This window comes from Dasypus novemcinctus, chromosome 17 (assembly GCF_030445035.2).
Source record: "Dasypus novemcinctus isolate mDasNov1 chromosome 17, mDasNov1.1.hap2, whole genome shotgun sequence".
Taxonomy (NCBI): Eukaryota; Metazoa; Chordata; class Mammalia; order Cingulata; family Dasypodidae; genus Dasypus; species Dasypus novemcinctus.
This window is the reverse complement of record NC_080689.1, coordinates 5428601-5443150: the sequence shown is the minus strand read 5'-3', so window position 1 is coordinate 5443150 and position 14550 is coordinate 5428601. Positions and strand designations below refer to the sequence as shown.

The following is a 14550-nucleotide window of genomic DNA, read 5'->3' as shown; positions in this document are numbered from 1 at the left end:
CATGAGATGGAGGGGATGGAATGGGATGTACTGGGAGGAGGAAAGGGAACCCCTGGTACTCTCTGGAACATGTTGCGGAAGCTCTTAGTGTCTGTTCTCTTTTAGTGCCAAAGAATCCTCTACTTCAGCTAAAACCAGCAGCAGGGAAAGAAAAGAAAAGAGGCAAGAAAAAAAACCTCATCAGTCCTAAGAAAAAGGTTCAGAGTCCCTTGAAAAGCAGACTTCTTAGTGCTGCACCAATGACAACAGCACCCTGCGAGAGTCCTCAGAAGTTAATCGACGGCTTCCTCAAACAAGAAGGTCCTGCTTCTGAAAAATCTCAGGTAATTTTTTTTAACCTTTTAAACTCATCTTTTATCATTTTTATGTACCTGATACTGTGTAAATACAACACTTTATCATGTTTCCCCCCCCCTTAACAGGGAGAACTAGTTGTTTCAACTTCAGATGTGCCAGGCTGTACCAGCCTGCAGCCTGATCTGTCTGGCAGTGCTCGACCACCAGCACCCAATCTCGCTGGAGCTGTCGAACTGAGTGATGTGAAGACCTTGCTTAGAGAATGGATAACTACCATTTCAGGTTGGCTTGGCCTGGTGAGATGGTGGAAGGCTGAGATTTAGATTTAGTGATCCCTTTGAGAAAAGGACAGACTAAACTGTCTAGATTTCTTTAACTCGTCTTACTAAACCTAAAAAGCTTAAACCAGCTACCTGCCCTTAACCTTTTAAAATCTAGGCTTCCTTTGAAAAGTTCTTTGTTGTCGCCCATTCTTTGGAGAGGTCTGTGTCAGGGTCTGGTCACAGAAGTGCAGTTTTCCTTTATCTCTTGCTTTTCTCTTTCAAAAGCTGCATTGGTCCTCATTTGAGGTTTTTCCCCTCCTTAGATCCAATGGAAGAAGATATTCTACAAGTTGTGAAATACTGCACTGATCTAATAGAGGAAAAAGATTTAGAAAAACTGGATCTAGTTATAAAATACATGAAAAGGTAATATTCAGTACTTTTGTTATCAAAGGGGAAAAAATGGCTTGTCACAATGGCTAACTGAAGGGGGAACTGAACAAGTTTTAAACTTTGAATTCCAGAAAAAGAAATGTCATGTTTACTAAGCAGCAGCTAAGGTCAAAATGGTGCTCAAGGTTTGTCATGTAATTAAAACCACAGGAAGGATTTTTTTTTTCTTTTGGATGTTCTGGGATTTTATTGGCCAGACTGACCCTTCAAGGACTCATCCCTTCCTAACTGCTTCTCCCCCACCTCCAGGTTGATGCAGCAGTCGGTAGAGTCGGTTTGGAATATGGCGTTTGACTTTATTCTTGACAATGTCCAGGTGGTTTTACAACAGACTTACGGAAGCACACTCAAAGTTACCTAAATGTTACCAGGGAGCCTGTGCTCTCTGCTAGCTGTGCCATAAGTGCTCGTGAGGTATTTGCAAAGTGCATGATAGTAATGCTCTGAGTTTTTACCACTTAAAATTTCTTTTTAAGCAAGTGTTTTGTACATTTCTTTTCAAAAAGTGCCAAATTTGTCAGTATTGCATGTAAATAATTGTGTTAATTCTTTTACTGTAGCATAGATTCTATTTACAAAATGTTTGTTTATAAAGTTTTATGGATTTTTACAGTGAAGTGTTTACAGTTGTTTAATAAAGAACTGTATGTATATTTTGTACAGGTTCCTTTTTGTGATCCTTAAGAACTCAACTCTAGAAAGCAAATGCTGAACTATTGTTTATTATACTTAAAGGCTCAAAAACCTCCAGGCCAGACTGTTCAAGACTCAATGCTAAGCTTTGGAATTCCTGAGAAATCCTAAACCGGGATTCCACTTGCTCCCTCCAAGCAGGGGTAAAGCCTCTGAACAGCCTTACAGTACTTCCCCCAAGCATGAATACAGGAGAACAGTAACAAGGTTTTTTACTTCCAGGTGGAAAAATGTACACATATTGCATTAGAAACCCGCCCCCCGCCGCCGCCCCCCAACGCAGTTGAAGTTTTATGTCTCAGATAATTTAGAACTGTTTTTGCCTCTAGTGGCCCTTGAGAAACTTCAGTAATGAGGAAAATGACACATTTTCAAATGTATATAAAATATTTTTCTATGCTATTCCACCATATAACACTTTAAAAAATATAGTTTATAATTCTATGCCAATGAATACTTGTAAGTTTCTCCTCAAACACCCCACAGCTGACTACAACAATGTGCTATATAACTAGTCAGCTATGTGAGCTGTTAAGGAATTAACCTCACACTAATCAGTTTCCTAACTTGGGGAAAGGAATATGCTCCCATGGACCCACTCCCCATGTTCTTCAGGAAAACCGTAAAAGTAGTTACTATCAGAATACTACAACACATAAATCATTATGGTGCTGCTGCTCAAACTTAAAAGAAAGCACTGAGCCCAAATATGTTTAATCAATTCCCTGTTATTGCCAACTGGTCTCATCAAAAAACGCTGCATGATAGAATTTAGAATTTTCGAGGACAAAATAGACAAGATTAATATATAAAAGTTCCTAATGTTAACAGTACACCAGGTAGGGTAGTTAATAAAATTGTTCTCGTTCTTAGAAGAATGTGCCAGAGAGGAGGTGGTGGATGGGAGAGACGCTGTGCTAACATGGAAGCCTAATTCCCTGGTCAAGGCCTCTTCTCTATCGATAGTTCTGGACTGTGATGATTACAAAGGGCTCTTGTGACTATACAAGCAGCAGAAAGCAGCCAGCTATGTTTTACACCATGGTTCCACACTAAGTAGATAAGGAAATACCGGAATGCCTACTTTTCTATTTTAAAAACTTCCTAAGGATGTATGGGGCTGGAAAAAACCACCGCAGGAAGAATATGCATAAATAAAGAAGTATTTCTTACATCAAAAAAGTTCAAGAATCACAAAATCTGCAGAAGCGTGGTTAATCAAATACTGCAGTACTGATTTAATCAGTATAAAATTGAAAGAGCTTTAGATCTGTAATAAAAATTCAAATTTGGGAAAGGGCAAACTTTAAAACAGCAGCCAGTAGAGAAGGGTGGGGAAAGGAGTGGCAAGGTGAACAGGCACATTGGACTGTGGGGACATGTAATTGACCACTGTCAAACCAGTGTAAGTTTCTTGGTTTCTCATGGAAAACATTTTATACACCTATTTTTTTCCTTGCATACTTAAGTCCATAAGTGTCCAAATACATCTGTTCCATATTTTGTCGTTTTTGTTGGTGATATTACAACATAATATTGCATTTACTCCATTTTTCTTGCCCCACGTGGAAAAATTAGATGATTTCAAATACTTTCTTCAGCTCCACAATAAGCTGCCAGTCACTCTTCTGCATTTCATCTCTAAACCAGTCTTTGAGTGCATCAATGGACTGCCGGCTAATCTGCAATGCCCAAGGCACAGAATAAACAGAGCAGTGTAAATAAAACAGAACATTTGCTAAAGCAGTCACTGCCTGACACACAAATGCCAAAAGAACACGTGTTCCCATCTTCTGTCACCAAATGCTGCCCATTACGAAGAAAGCTGAAGCAGCAAAAGGCAGTGCAGGCCTGCTTTTCCAGGGAGCAGAAATGCTACCCCCACATCTGTGCAGTGCCCCGGGCAGAAGCACCCTGGCATTGAGTCAGTGCTGCTCTCGCGAGGGCTCCTTCCTCACTGAAGACGAGGCCGTTCTATGGCTGGGAACTCAGTCCCACCACGTAACACCCGCTAAATGGACAGGGCCCAGGGCTATTGAGGAAACCTAATGGGAGCAGAGCGACTTCCTTCTGTTCTTAAAAGGGCATTTTCAGGACTTGGAATTGTCCTGAATGATATTGCAGGGACAGATGCAGGACATTATGTATCCTGCCATACCCCACTGAATGGACTGGGAGAGTCCATTATAGTCTACAATGTAAACTGTAGTCCACGCTGTGTAGCAGTGCTCCAAAATGTATTCATCAAATGCAATGAATGTGCCACACTAACAAAAGAAGCTGTCAATGTGGGAGGAGGGGGGGGTGTGGGAAGTGGAGTATATGGGAACCTCTTATATTATTTAATGCAACAGTTTGTGTGATTTACGTATCTTTAAAAAAATTTTTTTTTCTAAAGGCTGCTTTTGCTGAAACACTTACCTTACTGACGAGAATGTCTGTAGCTTCAAAATGTCTCCCATACATTTTGGGAGATTCACCGGGGATAGGTTCTATTTTGACACAGACTTCTTGTCCCTTTTTTGCAACATCCACTTGTTTGTGGTTTATTTCAATACTTGTTACTATTCCAATATCAACAAACTGTAAAGGAAGAATAACTGTACTGGGTGACTAGAAAGACTCACACTGGTCTCAGGTACAAGGACCTGGCAGCAACAGTAAAAACTGAGCAAAGGGCCCATCCTGGGCTTATCACTTAAGGTTTCCATCTTAAATTTAAGATCTCATGATTGAAACTGGGGTTCACACCCCCACATACCCTGCACTCTTCACCAGGTGGCCACAAGGACTAGAGACCATGGATGTATTTTTTTAAAACCTTGCAAGTGCTGTAAATCCAGTATATTTTCCCACTTACGCTCTACCCATTCACACGATAGGTACCATATTAAGTCTGTGAGTCAGGAAGACGTGTGAATGAGTCAGAGAACAGCCAGTGTGGAGAAGTGGTAAGCAAGGGTTGAGGCATAAGGAACAGATCATGTATGGCCTTGAAGGATGTAGTGAGAACTTTGGATTTTACTCCAGGGATGATGGAAACCGTTTTAAGGAAGTGGAGACCATGATGTCAGGTTTGGTTTGGGGGTGGAAAAACACTGGCTGCTTTGTGGAGAAGATACCAGAGATTAAGATAAAGCAGGGAGATGGTTTAGGAGGCCAAAATTACACAGAAAATGATTACCGCACATAACATCTGAGGACAGTCCTTGACTGTGTCCTTAGTAGGATTTATCTGGGGGGGGGAGGTGAAAACTTTTAAGTTCCTAGTTTTGTGTCCTACAGGACATAACAAATTGTAAATGTATGGATACTTCTAAGTTCCTAGTTTTGTGTCCTGTAGGACATACCAAACTGTAAATGTATGGCTGTTGGGAACCAGAGTTTGAAGTGAGATGCAGACCTGGAACAGGGAAAGGGAGCTGTGGCATGAGGCTGCACTGGCAGTATCGGCAAGAACTCTACTAAAATGGCACAGGGCTCTGGCTCCTCAGCAGCCACACACTGTGCTCAGATGGTTTCTAAATGCCATTTCCCACTAAAGGACCAGATCTGGGGGAGGGCAAGTAGTAGCTGAGCCTGAGATGTCTTGGAACCCACAAAGGAGAAAAGTTCCCCAAATGTCATGTGACAAGAATACAGTGGCTCCCCCCTGGGCAAATCTGCAACAGTTTTTTGAGTATCAAAACAAATAATGGCAATGGATTATAAACACTGAATTTTTGAACAAAGAACAAAAACACTGAGTCTATAGGATACTTAATAAAGGTCAGATTGAGGAAGGTTTTTTATGGAAGTAGAAAAAATTTTGCAACCAACTATATCGACTTATGAAAGGATCACCAATGGATACTAAAACCACTGAAATAAAGGTTGAGAAACAGGAAGTTCACAGGGATTCAAAGTCTATCCATAGATTCCTTAGTAATTACAGTGAGAAAAAATTACCCTTCCAATGAAGAGGCTGAACAGAAAGCAACTTTTTCAAGTAATCAAATTTAACGTCACTAACAGACCAACTGCGAGCTGTAAGAAGAGGCCCACAAGAGCACCTGGGCCACAAGGAGTCACGAGAAAGCAAGTGGACACATCCAAACTGAGGAACCATCTGCAAAACCACTGGGCTGGACTCTTCAAAGTAGGTAGTGGAACCATTTTTCATTGAGTGAGACTAAAACACACAGGAATCAAATATAATGCACCATGAAGGGCCCCTGTACCTAGGTCAGTGGTTGGACATTAGTGGGATTTGGGGAACAACTGGTACAATGGGATTTAGGATGGTATGCTAGAGGAGAGGACGAAACTAACGATACTGAAGTTGTGGAAAGGTGTGAGTTAGGTGGGTATAGACTAATCTTTCAACTTTTCCTCCTAGGCTTGAAACTTTTCAAAATTAAAAAGATGGCAGTAATTCAAAGTACCTTGCAAACCTTCATTAACTGAAGCACTGATATCAAATGCTAGGACTCAACACTGAGGTGTAAATTACAGAAGGTGGCAACCCAATTCTTCCATTATCCAGGATCACTAGTGGCAAAGCAATGAAAGTTCTCTTCAAATCCACATAGTCAACACAACACAGGGCAGCAGTTACTGGCTAGGTAATCTTGGGCAAGTTACTAAATACCCTGGATACTCAAGTTTCTTCTGGAAAAAATCATGTCATTTTTATGACATATAAATGCAATGAAGTAAAGTGACACATGGAACACCACCATTTATTAAGTACCTAGTACCTCTGTGCTCTTGTTATTCAATAACAGGTAATTAAGCAAGACTTTCAGCAAGGTAAAACAGACTCAATAGGTCTGGGGTGGAGTCCAAGAATCTGCATTTCTAATAAGCTGATGCTGTCAGTCTGGGGATTACACTCAGAGATCCACTGCTGTACAGTTAGCAGCACAAAGTAAATACTCGTGCCATAAACGACGCCCCAAAGAGCAAGACAAAATAAGTGGACTGAACTTGAGAAACATTTATCTCCTTAGAAGTATTTATTCCTGAAATGAGGTGATCTGTAGCTAATTAGGAAGGCAGCATATTTTAAAACTCCTGTACAGTTCTTAAGCCACCTTCTTTTAAAAGATGCCAATTACTTTCAAAGAGACCAAAAAAAAAAAATCTAAAACTAGCCCTACTGCAGCTAAATAAAATTACATCAAACCAAAGACAATCTATTCTAGCACTTTCTTGATCTTTACAGATTTTCACGAAACTATGTCATGACTAATCTGGCTAAGAACGGTTAGTTGTTAAAACACTATTAATTGTCAAATGCCTCTTATCAAAGTGGTTAAATGTGGAAATGGTGTATGTTACAATCAACAAAGTAGGGCTCTCAGTTTCCCATATGGCATAAAGATACCCCCAAAATTCATAACAAGCCAGCCTTGATTTGTCCAACATAAAAGTCTTCCTAGGTCTCCTTAGGTTTTACACTGTGTCAGCAGAGATTAGGAGGTGTTTGGGTTATTGCCCACCTCCCCAACCACTCTTGGAGAAGTGGGAGGGAGGGTGAGACTCTGTCTGGCTTTTTGTCTTAAGTTTTTGTTTGTCACCAATCTTGGTGGCAAACATTTACTATTTTAAGAAATGACAACAGAAAGTATGAACAACCTACATTTTTGCTTGGGACACACATAGGCGTGCCTTGCTTCACCTGGCCTGCCTCCACAGTCACGCCCATCACGATCGGGTCACGGGAATTGAAAATATACTGAGGGAGGATTTTCATCTTGCAGGGAAATACTGCTATGTGCCTGAAAGGGAAAAAAGAAAAAAGAAACTGAAGAATTTTTAAAAGCTTAAAAGTTACCACAAAACTGTCTAAACACCAAAATACTAATAAAGGAGAATATGAGGCTTCTGCCATTAGATAAAAGCACATTTCCTCAGAGATCCCACGAGAGGAGCTGTAGGCTGCCCACCGTGTGTGCAGGTGTGCGTGCAGCCTGTGAGCCCCCGTTCTCCTGTCTTCATTCTCCCTCATCCTCCCCTCTCCCCCTCTCCATTCTGTTTCTTCCTACTTCTCACCTTTCTTCCTTCTTCCCTCAGTCCCAATCCTAAAAGAAGCTGTGTGGTGGGAACATTTTGTGCCCTTGACAACAGGGCTGACCCTGCCTCTGGAGACACGGGCACTTGTGCACCCCAGCCCTGGGGCTCTGGACCTTGGTGGCACTTGCTGACAGGCCTGCCATTTGGCCCTTGTGCAGTCTATTCTGGGGACCGCAGAAGCACCCTATCCTCATTTTCTCTACCATATTCCCAAATGGACTGGCTCAAAAGGCTACCACAAAAGTTCATTTCCTAGCATATCAAACATGTGCTTAAAATACTTTCTAATCGTTTCCAGCAGTCTTTTTAACCAAATTTTAGTCTCACTTCAGGTGTCTATCTAAAGTGAGTATGTCCCCATCTAAATCCTAGTTTACTAGCTGTCAGCTCTACTTTAAAACTCTCAAATCAAGTAGCCCTCCCCATCACCTGTGCCACCGCACACTGGTCTAAGCACTCTTATCTCCTGCCTGGATACGGGATCCTGGTTCCCCAGCCATCTCTGGTCCACATAACCACTGGTCTGATCCTGCCAGGCATGCCCTTGAGGTGGTTTCTCAAACCACAAAAGTGAAAACCCCATTCTTCCCCATCCTGCAGGGTCCTGATCTACCACTCCCCCGGGGGTCACTCTGCCTCGGCCAGGGTGGCTGCCTCCATCCTCTGAACTCGGTCTTGCCCCCACAGCCTTTTCAACTTGCTCTTCTTTCTCCTTGGATACTCCCCAGTTATTTGTGTAGGTCACTTCATTTCCTTCAAGTCTCTACTCAGTGCAATGCCTTCCCCTCCTACTATTATTCTAGACCCTCGCTCTGCCCTCTTTCACTTTTTAGAATTTATACCACCTCTCATTTCTTTATTAGCCGTCTCTCCCATTAAGAGAGCTCCCTGAGCTCTAAAGGGCACGGCATTTAGTCTGGTTTACTGTCAACTCCTCCTCTAACACAACAGTCCCACTCCATACAAGGCAAGCTAATCTTTGCAGAAGAATAAACTTTTCTCTCAGAATCCCTTACCTTGTTTCCTAATTTTCCATGCTCTAATTCTGTAACTTCCATTCCATTCAGCACCAGATGAAGAATTCCAACAAGATAAAGTCCCCAAAATTTAGCAACTACTCACTCACCCATTAATGTTCATTTGGCTTGCCCAATTGACAATTAAAAATAAACTGAAAGGCTAAAGAGGGCATTTGTCCACACACTTGCTTGAATGTCTACATTTGTGCAAGACGTCCAATTTATAACACACCACTTCCAGATGCAGGTCCTGACAGAAGAGGAATGCCATGGTTCTGTTGTCTAGACACCCTTCTGGTATCTGGTAATTCTCAAAAAGTCACCTTGATTACCAGAGGGCCAAAGTAAGTAAAAGCACCAACTTACTTAAATTCTTCTTGTTTCTGTTTCTTGTAGTCTTGTCTATATTTTGTAAAGGCATCAAACAAATGATAAATAATTTCTGCACTAAAAATTCTAACTCCTAAACTGTCAGCCATTTCTTGTGCATCACGCTCAATTCTCACGTCAAAGGCCAAAATTACTGCATATCTGAAAGGTTAAAACAAATCAAAGAGTATTCAATGAAAAACTGAGACAGTTCTAAGAAGATAGGTGAACATGAAAACATTAGTTACAAAAGAGAAATTACTGACTGAGGATCATGCTCCAACATCACTGAAGCCTTCATAACATCTTTTTTATGGACAGGACCAATGTTAATTCCCGCATACTGTTAAAAAAAAAAAAAGAATTTTAAAATTAATTTGCAGGTACTGGGCAACAGAAACAGCATCGCAAACCACTATCACCCTTGGTTCTTCTGGAATCAAGTACAAGTACTTACGGGCACTTCTGACGTTTTCAGAAATTCAAGTAGAGCTTCCAAAGAGCCCAGTGTAGATGCCTGGACATAGACTCCCTTTTCTTCTAATTTGATAGCATTAAGTGTCTGCTTTAACTCATGGATTAGTTCATCCTTGAAAGGAAATCAGATTTCACAAAGTTTATTAATACATCTGTATCCTCAAAAGCATATATTCAAACTGTCTCCTTTTGGTTGCGTGTTCATCCTTGAGACGGTTGGGGCATGAAATAATAGGAATAATCTTTTAAAACTTATTATAAAATACCAAAAGGCTTTGCTTGACTGTTTTAACTATGAAATGCCCTAATCTCATGATTTCGGTTCTTCTTTCCTCTGGAAAAGAAGAGATTTTAACTAGAAATAAGTAAAGCAAGCATGCTGGGGCCATGAGACATGGCAGTCCACGCTAAACCCAGGAATGGCCAAGCAGGGACACCTCTCCTATTCTCACGGTCCCTAGGAAGTGAATTCTCCAATGCTCATGACTTTACCAGTGGTGGTCTCAGTACACAAGAGTTTCTTGCTACTAAGAGTTGTATTTCCTCATTGGCCAGCCCACAGGTAAACTGGCTCAACTCCTGCTTCTCTGAAACTATGACAGCTTTGTGAAGGCCAACTGCTCCTACAAACAGGCAGAGAGCCTGTGAGTCCTAGCACCTAATAACGATTTTTTAAAATCCTGTCTACATATTAGGGCATCTAAAATAAAATGCAAGTAACTTTATTCATTTTTAATTTGAAGAAATTCAGAATTCTAGCTGTTTTATATAAACATTTATGCCAGTTATTATGACTGTGACAAACTAATTTTAAAGCAAATTGTTTGCTAAGAGGCCACCAGACAACAGGCTCACACAGACAGAGATGCCTTTTTATTCCCCATTCCCAGTCTGTGCCCTGTTGACACAAAGAAGAGCACAAACATTTTGGGGGGAAATTTTTTTTTAATGACTTACTTTAAGAACTGGGATTTCATCTTCTTTATAAGCCACCAGGAGGGGTAAACCAGCCAATGTTTTCTCCAGGTCTTTTCCAAGAATCTTTACCCCCTGAGCTGCTTCTACTTCTTTATGCTTTTCATACTGATTCTAAAAAGAGATTTGTTATCACATTTATTTGAAAATTGGTTAGCAATAGAAAATAATATAAGGTAATATTTTCATGACTTTGGGATGGGGAAAGAATTCTTAAACTAGACATAAAAAGCAACAACCAGATTTAAAAATTGATAAATTCAATGTTAAAATTTAAGTACTTCCATTTCTCAAGATGCCATAGAAAAAGTAAAGACAAGTCAGAAGAGAAGACATTGCAGCATGGATAAACCAACAAAAGACTAGTATCCTGAATGTATTAAGAACTCCTCTAAATCTGTAAGATAGATATATAATACAGGGGAAAAGGGGGCCTAAAGAAATTTAAATGGCTATGAACGTATAAAACAATGACAAACTATATTAACAATCAAGGAAATTATAAGTGAAAAAGCAAGGAGCTACATTCCCACAGAAAAGGCAAGAATTTAACATATGACAGGATCAAAAAGCTGGTGAAGATGTGAAAGAAAGAGAACTTTAAAATACTGCAGGTGAGAATATAACTAGTTAGTAACCATATGGTACAGCTACACCTGCAGTGGACCACAACATGGCCTTATCTAGTAAAACTGGAGATAAGCAGAAGCAATTCACAATTCACCCCTAGGTAGGCACTCTGCAGACTCACGCAACCACACAAGCAGGAAATATGAGGAATGTTCACTGCAGCAGCAGCATTAGAAATAACAAAAATGAAAACCTGGAAACAGCCTCCACTTTTCAACAAGAGAAAAGAAATCACGGTATACGGATACAATGGAACACTACAGAACAATGAAATTGAACAAACTATAACTGCAACAACATGGACAAATCTTGAAACTAGTTTTTTACTGAGGGGAAAAAAACAAATACAAAGGAATACATTGAGAATGACTCCCTTTATATAAAGTCCAAACATAGATTTTATAACTATAAAGAAAAGCAAGGCTGTTTATTACCATAAAACTCTAAGGCAGTAGAAGGTAGCTACGATCAGGAAGAGGCAAGGAAGAAGCTTCTGGGGTGCCAGCTGTTCTGATTTTTGAGCTGGTTGTTGTGCCTAATAATTTGTTATATTTTTCATCTATATTTTTTGGACTTTTCAATATGAGTGTTTTATTTCCCAATTTAAAACGTTACTGAAAAACTAGCTGGCAGCATAGAACCAGTAAGTACAATGAACTGAACTTTTTTTTTAAGGCGGTACCAGGGATTGAACCCAGAACTTGTACACAGGAAGCAGGTGCTCAACCACTGAGCTACACCTGCTCCCCCATTATACTTCTATTAGTATGAGAAGCCTAGTCTGGTAAACAAGTACTTTCACTCATTTCTCCTCTGACTACAGTACTTCTGTTTGATGACAGCTGAAGTAAAATGGGGAAAGTGATGGATGTGTGTGGTGTGTGTTAAGCTAAGTAGCTCTCAAAGTGAGGAAGCACCTTCAGCAAAATTTCCAAAATACCAGGCAAGTCTACATGTACACACACAAATCACCCCAACTTACCTTCACTCGCAATTCCTTCATAGGAGGAGGTAATAGGAGGCCTCGAATCTGAGTTACAATGGGTCCTTCTACTCCAGGAACAATAATGGTATCTCCTTCCTTCAAACGTCCATTGATCAATATTACATCTATAGTGGTACCCATTCCTGGGAGAGCTTTCACCTAAGAGACATTATTGCAAAGGGAGTGAAATACATGCTGTGATGTACCACATTCATTAAATCCACATGTAGTAAACACCCCCACTCAGGGAACCCTCCATTAAAAAAAGGAGAGCAACAGGCAGAAAAGATGATGATTACCTCCATCACCTGAGCTCTCAGCGATTCACAGTGTGCAAGTCTCTTGCTCAACATTGTCTGAGTTAACTCGACAAGCAGGCATATCAGACTTCCCATGCCATCGCCAGTATGTGCAGAGGTAGGTACCAAGGACACAAAAGTGCGGGGATCTTTATTCTCATAAAATAGAGCAGCATTCAAGCCCTATATATGTAAAAAGCAAAGTCATTCAAAATGCCAAACAGTGGAAGATGGTGTCCAGAATAGGAATGATTAACTAGAAGCTAAATAAACCAGGATTAATGAAAATGTGGACTTCACTAGAAAGACAACATAATAAAAGAAAAACTGTTCTGTGACATAGGCTCTTTATGAAAATGTGAAAGATGTCTCACCTGCTGTGCAAATTCCACAATTATGGCTTTTGCTCTTTCCTCAAATTCGTCTTTTGTATTCTTTTTCTGCTTCTTTAAAGTAGCTGCCACATCAGAGTCAGGGCTCTTTTTCCAATCATATAACCTATCAATCTGGAAAAGTTTCTTCATGAGAAACATCTCTAGAACATTCAGAATACTCAGGACTTTAAATGAGATTAACTGCTTCAGAAAATTCCTGATATACATCATATACATCCAGAAAACTGTTATTACTCAGAGATTTTATTATACTAAAAGGCCCTTGCATTGTGCTTACCTGCATCCTTTCTTAAATTAGAAACTACTCAGGTACCATTTGCCTGTCAGCTACCACTGAGTTCATCTGAGACTGCCATTTGTTTGAAAAAGCTAAAATTATCCTAGGACAATTAACTATGTTGTCAGAATTGTGAAATGGTCAGAAGTTACGGTGAGTAAATGTGCACTTCAAGAAAGGTTAAAGCTCTTCAGGCTGAACGAAAATGATATGGAAAGAAAATTTGGATCTACACAAATATGGAGAGCATCAAATGGTAAAAATGGAAAGACTTGTTTTTACATTTTAAAAATTGCTTGAAAAGACAGCTGTCTGTTTAAATAAAGCAAAAATAATACCGAGGGAAGCAGATGTGGCTCGAGCAAGTGGGCTCCCATCTACCATATAGGAGGTCCAGGGTTCAATGCCCAGGGCTTCCTGGTGACAGCAAGCTGGCCCAAGTGGCGAGCTGGCCCATGCAGACAGCTGGCCTACATGAAGTGCTGCCCTGCACAGGAGAGCTGGCCCACGCGGAGAACTGGCGCAGCAAGATGACACATATAAAGAAGTAAAATGTATGAGAACAATTACACAAAGGATAGGAGGAGGGAAAGAGGTATATGAGTATAAGGTTTTTACAACAGACCAAAAGAGGTATAATGCTACTGGAACACAGAGAGAGATTCATCAGTGTGATGTGTTAGTGATACAAGATAAATACTGCAAATCCTAGAGCAACCACTAAGAAATAAAAGCAAACATAACTAATAAGCCAACACTGGGCATAAAATGAAATACAGTGGAGTGTAATTAACCCAGAAGGCAGGAAAAAGAAGGACAGAATAAATCTGAAATGAGTTAAGTAGGAAAAAAATAGCAGCATAGTCCATTTAAACAGCATATTAAATGTAAATACTCTAGACATTCCAATTAAAAGAAACATATTACTGTCCTTGATATAGAAAAAAAAATTCCAATTACATACATCTACAAGAAATGCATTCTAAAAATACACAAGGATGTGAAAAAAAGATGCCATGTAAACAGTAATCATAATAAAGCTAGAGTGGCTACATTAATATCAGATAACGTAGACTTCAGGACAAGTTATAGTAATAGGAATGAAGACAGATTTTGTAATGATGAAAAAGGATCAGCTCCTCAAGAAAAAACAATAATCTTCCTTTGTATGCACCTGATATAAAAATAACTTGAAGTAAAAACTCAAAGGACTGAAAGAAGAAACAGACAAATCCCTAATTACAGTTGGAGATTTCAAAAATCCACCCTTAGTAACTGATAAAATTGGCAGACCCTAAATCAGTAGGATACAGAATTAAATAATACTATCAACCTACTTGACCTAATTGATACTTACAGAG

At 40.0% G+C, this 14550-nt stretch overlaps 2 protein-coding genes across 10 annotated transcripts in view; one reads left to right on the top strand and one right to left on the bottom strand.

Moving 5' to 3' along the window:
• Nucleotides 1-1671, top strand: part of REV1 (REV1 DNA directed polymerase) — a 100698-nt gene extending 99027 nt beyond the window's left edge. For all 8 annotated transcript variants that reach the window (XM_058278187.2, XM_071208736.1, XM_058278188.2 and 5 more), the window contains 4 exons: nt 106-323; nt 423-579; nt 884-986; nt 1263-1671. In XM_058278187.2, the coding sequence (XP_058134170.1) occupies nt 106-323; nt 423-579; nt 884-986; nt 1263-1374 (590 nt within the window). In that variant the 3' untranslated portion in view covers nt 1375-1671. The remainder of the gene's footprint in view (nt 1-105; nt 324-422; nt 580-883; nt 987-1262) is intronic.
• Nucleotides 1672-2920: 1249 nt separating this feature from the next.
• The window catches only part of EIF5B (eukaryotic translation initiation factor 5B), a 68470-nt gene continuing 56840 nt past the window's right edge, over nt 2921-14550 (bottom strand). For both annotated transcript variants that reach the window (XM_058278190.2, XM_058278191.2), the window contains exons 15-24: nt 12892-13023; nt 12518-12700; nt 12216-12377; nt 10586-10717; nt 9609-9740; nt 9418-9494; nt 9149-9313; nt 7330-7468; nt 4128-4289; nt 2921-3388 (exon numbers count right to left, since the gene is read on the bottom strand). In XM_058278190.2, the coding sequence (XP_058134173.1) occupies nt 3281-3388; nt 4128-4289; nt 7330-7468; nt 9149-9313; nt 9418-9494; nt 9609-9740; nt 10586-10717; nt 12216-12377; nt 12518-12700; nt 12892-13023 (1392 nt within the window). In that variant the 3' untranslated portion in view covers nt 2921-3280. The remainder of the gene's footprint in view (nt 3389-4127; nt 4290-7329; nt 7469-9148; nt 9314-9417; nt 9495-9608; nt 9741-10585; nt 10718-12215; nt 12378-12517; nt 12701-12891; nt 13024-14550) is intronic.